This window comes from Meleagris gallopavo, chromosome 3 (genome assembly GCF_000146605.3).
Source record: "Meleagris gallopavo isolate NT-WF06-2002-E0010 breed Aviagen turkey brand Nicholas breeding stock chromosome 3, Turkey_5.1, whole genome shotgun sequence".
Lineage (NCBI taxonomy): Eukaryota > Metazoa > Chordata > Aves > Galliformes > Phasianidae > Meleagris > Meleagris gallopavo.
The window spans coordinates 32,065,650-32,070,811 of record NC_015013.2 but is presented as its reverse complement, the minus strand read 5'-3'; the positions used below and the strand labels follow the sequence as shown (position 1 = coordinate 32,070,811).

Sequence of the window (5,162 nt, the reverse complement as noted above, 5' to 3'; positions counted from 1 at the left end):
AAAAAAGCTTTTGAGTGGTAAAGGCAACCAAACAGAAAACAAGTGCTGTTTACTGTTTCCCCAAATAGTTCCACTGCAGCCATCTAGAGAAGCTCCAAAATGTTTCCCTCCATCTTGCCCACAGCTGCAGCAACTTACGTTGTGCTGTAAAATAGATCAGCAAATTGAAGACGTTAAATTCAGCAAAAATCATCCCTTTCCCTGACACAGTGCTCAGGCTTACAACATGACCTAGCCAGATTCAGCAAAGAGGTGAGCAGGAACAAGCTGAAAATAGAAAATATTTAACTGACGCTGCCTCTGTACTGTACTTTAGCCACTAGATGATAAAACTGCAAGAACACTGTGCTGATAAACTCAAAAATAACAGTGGGACAAGTAAGGTCAGAAAAGAAACAACTGCCAATAGCTTAGAGCCTCCCATCACACAAGTTATTCCACCACTGCACATGAAGCTGAAGAAAACATTACCATAGTGGCTAACAGTTAGAAAAGCAAATTGTTCCAAATCAGAAACAAAAAAAAAAACCAATCTGAACATGATGCTGCTCTGTGGATTTACCTTATACACAATTCCTGAATTGGATGTAACTGGCTGCATGACTTCTGCTAGAGCATGTCTACACAACTTCAAAACATAACCATTCCCTGAGTGGGTCAGAGGCATGTGACTGAGTGACTTGCACCTAGGTAGAATCTATAGCAATTTTTTTCCACCCATCTAAGCTATCTTTGTCTAACTAGGTCACGAAACTATTTCTATCAAAGATAACATTACACATGCAAGTTTATTAAAAAAAATACATGAAAACCCAAATAAGGCATTATCTATTACACTGCATGTAAAATTCACTAACATGCAGGAATCTGAGTTTTAGGAAATATTTTTTGTTAGTTAATCTCACAGCTTCAGCTGCTGCACTGGCACAATAGGAAAGGTACAGCTGAAGTGGAAGGTGTGCGTGGTATTAGATTCTATGGTATCTTTGGGATTACACAAGAACAAGATTACTCTGTCCTGGCTGCAGCCTGGCTGGCAGTTTAATATCTGCCATTCTCAGTCTTCTCACAGCTGACTGTTTTAGATCCTTACCAGAGATCATTAATCCCCTGATTCTCTACAGTTAAACATTCAAGACCCAGCATAGAGAACAATGATTTCAACAAAAACACATGGATTCCATTAGCCAAACAATTAGACTGGCAGAAATATATACATATATACAAATAACCTGGACCTTGTCTCCCAGAGGCTGGCATGAGCTCAGAGAAACCATGTGCCAAACCAAGGCATGTGGTCAAACTTCATTGAAGACACAGCAAGCTAGCTTCAGAAACAAGACAGCATTAAGATTGTAGATACTTCTGCAAAGTTGCAACACCACCAGTCAAAATGCATTTGGGAAACTTCTAACAGTAAAGCCACGCAAATTTGGTTCAGACATTACAATTAAAATCAAGCATTTGATGGTGCTTAATAGACTTGCAGTTTGCCATTTGCTGGGAAAAGTGGAGCAAGGGATGAACTACAGAATTCCTTCATAAAAAAAAAATGATCCAGAAATAAATTGTTCACAAAAGCACATCAGGGGACCCACAATCTCTAGAGAATTAAAGCCAAAGTGCATCTCCTAGTAACACAGAAACAAGCGTTGCATTTGGGAAAGACTTGATCAGGATCCTCCCAGGAGTAAACTGCTTAATACATGTTCAGTGACACTCTCCTTTAACTATTTCCCCATGTAGAATTCCTACTTTTGCTACGCAGTATGAGTTAAATAGCTCATATTTTATGAAACTCCTGATTCAATGGAGGAAAACTCAACATAAAAACTCAAAAATATAGTTAAAAGAATTAGGTTAATTAGAATGGTAATAGTTACATGTGAACACATTAAAAATCTACCACATCTTAATGTCTTTTATATGCATATATATTTACAGCGTTAACACTAACACAATAGTGAGATACTCAGGCACTAGTGAACACAGAACAGTTAAAACAATATTTGATTCTCTTCTAAAGGCCAGCATGTCAACAAGACCAGATAAAGCATCTGAGGAAGTCTTTATTCAGCTTATTCCAGTTTTGAAACTTAACTGGTAGTTTGGAAAAGAAGAAATATTAAAAACATGTTTGAAGGGCCTAACTTCAGTCAATAACCAAGCAATGTCACATGTCATGCAACACAATCCCTACAGAAAAACAGGGCCAGGTATTTCTTACGAATAATACAGCACTATTGCATGTTGAGAACTTTCTGAATTTAGTTACTCTTAAAGGACATCTTTCTTAAACAGAGAGAATAATTAAGAGTTTTGGATTTCTTTCCTCTTCTTAAATGTAGTATGTCACAGAATTCATGTTACCATAATTTTGCATAGAAACATAACCATACTAGCATTGTGATTTAACTAGAATCTGAGTTTCTAGGGTAAGTCACAGGTAACATATAACTTGAAGTATTAAAATACACATAAAAAAAATTACTGGTATCCTCAGTGTATAACTTACCAATAAGATAATTTGAGTATTCAAAAATATAAGTCTGGTATGTGTTTTCTGGGTAGCTGTTATTGATTATCATTTATAATATGTAATGTTTTCCTGCCTAAAGATATTGTAAGCGCATAAAAGATTGTCTAAAACTAAAACATGCTACAAATCCAAGTAACCGACAGATAGTACACGTTAATAAATAAAATTACTCCCACTCCCCATAGAGAAAGTAGTAATAGGTTACCTCCTTTTGCCGTCCAACAAATCTAACTCTCCTGTAATCCTTTTCATCATACACCTGAAATACATAACTTCACGTTATTTAAAAAAATCTTGACCACAAACAAAGATTACAAAAGCTAAGGACATTATCAAGACTAAATTATTTAAAGCGCTTCTCAAGTTTCAATTGTCACCATCCTGCCAGTGTGCACTGCACAGGAAAAAAAAATTCCCCTTTTTCTCCAAGTAAACGTAGGTTGGAAAACAGAAGATAAGGGGCAGGAAGCAGCAAGGCAGAGGTGGTTAAAACCGGTAAATAGAAGCCTTAGAGATGACCAGAAACACCAATAGATTTATTGTTCCTTGAGCCCACAGTGCCATCTGGAAGGTAAACTGAACTATGAAAGGTTATATAAAATTTTATTCATATGTATATGAATAAAATAAAACTTTCTAATATATATGAAAAACAGTCAAGTAGCCATATATATGGCCTTCTAACATCAACTGCACCAGCCACATCTCTTTCAGAACTCCACAAAACATTACATGGCTCTCTCTAGTTGCCATACTCAGGAGGTAGTTACACAAGATTACCTCCTATCTATCAACATCTCAACTGCATCAATTGTTGCATTCAGATCACAGTGTTTGTTAACTACAATACTTATGATTAAAAACATGCACACAAGTTTTGACTACATAGCATCCAACAACAATGAATTCTATAGCATGCATTCAATAAGGAAGTGCTCAACTCTACTGTAAGCCAGTTATCTGACAGAAATTGCATGCTGTCTAGATACTCTGGTTCATAAAATTGCAAACATTTAATTTCCAAAGAACTTCCTCTGCATTTTTCATGGATCAACTTAAAGATTCAACCATCACCTAACAGCAGTAGACTGCCAAGAACTAAACATGTTACAAGAACGTTCTAATCAGAACTAATGGACTACAGAGTTGCAATAACTCAGAATTATTATGCAGGGTTTCTCTAAACGTAATGCCTCCTGTTTAATTACACTGGCTCACATCTGAGGCAGATGTTGGTGGTATGGCAGTAGAAATTCACAGAATCACAGAATGGCCAGGGTTGGAAGGGACCTCAAGGATCATGAATCTCCAACCCCCCCTGCCACATGCAGGACCACCAACCTCCCCATTTAATACTAGACCAGGCTGCCCATGGCCTCATCCAATCTGGCCTTGAACACCTCCAGGGATGGGGCATCCACAACCTCTCTGGGCAGCCTGTTCCAGCACCTCACCACTCTCTCTATAAAGAGCTTCTCCCTGGCATCCAAACTAAATCTTCCCTCCCTCAACTTAAAACCATTTCCCCTTGTCCTGCTATTATCCACCCTTTCAAAGAGTTGACTCCTCTCTTGCATTGAACCTTCCTGACAATATTCCATTACGTTTTGTCACCATGTGACAGATGACAGCAGTGAGGCAGTCTGACAACATGGCATCTGACAAGGAAATGCAGATGAAGCAAGGATATGCCAGCAAATTGCTCTATGAAGAAAAAGTGTCACCCACTGACACTCATGGATGCATGCTCACCGTTGATGGAGACCAAACAGTGCATAAGAGCACAGTGAGGCAGTGGGTGCTGTGTTTCAACACTGGTAACAGCAAATCATCTTGGCTGATGCAGAGTTTTATGAGTGCAGCATACAAACTTTTGTTCATCGCTGGCCAAAATGCACAGCTAGTGGTGGTGACTATATTCCTAAGTAGCTCTTTGTAGCTTAGAATTTGCTCTACCAAACAGTATTATCACACTCATTGGATCTGCTGTGGGTTCTATAGATATAAATAGAAGACGCTCATTATGGAGCGACATACATATACTCAAAATGAAGGGAAACAAGTTGAAAATGCTTGCCTATGGAGCAGTACTTTGTTCAGGCCACAAAGAAGGGAATTTGCAAGATGGGTACATCAGCACGGGGGGAAAAAAAACAACAACAACACAGGATCACGGATAGGTTCAGCCTATCCAGGGCTCCGGAGGGCAGAAAATGCAAACACTGTAGCTTCACAATGACATAAGATAAAAACGTTCCTTCAGCTACTACCTGCCGGCTTCACGCCCGAGAAAGCCCAGACCCTCCGCCACAGCCCCTCACCTGCCCCGTATGCGTCACCAGCTCGCCCGTGGCGGCAACCCGCACACCATAGAACCGAATGGAGACAGCAGCAGCCTGACGGAACGGCACCGATCGCCCCCAAGGCCTCAGCAAGCAGCGGAAGGTCGCGTAGGGCGCCGCCATCTTGAGCCCGCTTCAGCGGGCGTGCGCATGCGCGTCCTCCGCCCTTTCCTCCGCCTGGTCTCGGCACTGCGCATGCGCGCGGCTCACGCGGGAGGGCGCCCTCGGCCCGACGAGTAGAGGAGTGGTCTTCATCTGTCGGGGCGGCGGGGCCGGTAACG

At 40.6% G+C, this 5,162-nt stretch overlaps 1 protein-coding gene across 1 annotated transcript in view; it reads right to left on the bottom strand.

The window, feature by feature from the left end:
- Positions 1 to 5,042, bottom strand: part of NDUFS6 (NADH:ubiquinone oxidoreductase subunit S6) — a 6,485-nt gene extending 1,443 nt beyond the window's left edge. The window contains exons 1-2 of the mRNA XM_010708612.3: positions 4,861 to 5,042; positions 2,745 to 2,798 (exon numbers count right to left, since the gene is read on the bottom strand). Of these exons, the coding sequence (XP_010706914.1) occupies positions 2,745 to 2,798; positions 4,861 to 5,004 (198 nt within the window). The 5' untranslated portion in view covers positions 5,005 to 5,042. The remainder of the gene's footprint in view (positions 1 to 2,744; positions 2,799 to 4,860) is intronic.
- Between the last annotated feature and the right edge of the window lie 120 nt (positions 5,043 to 5,162).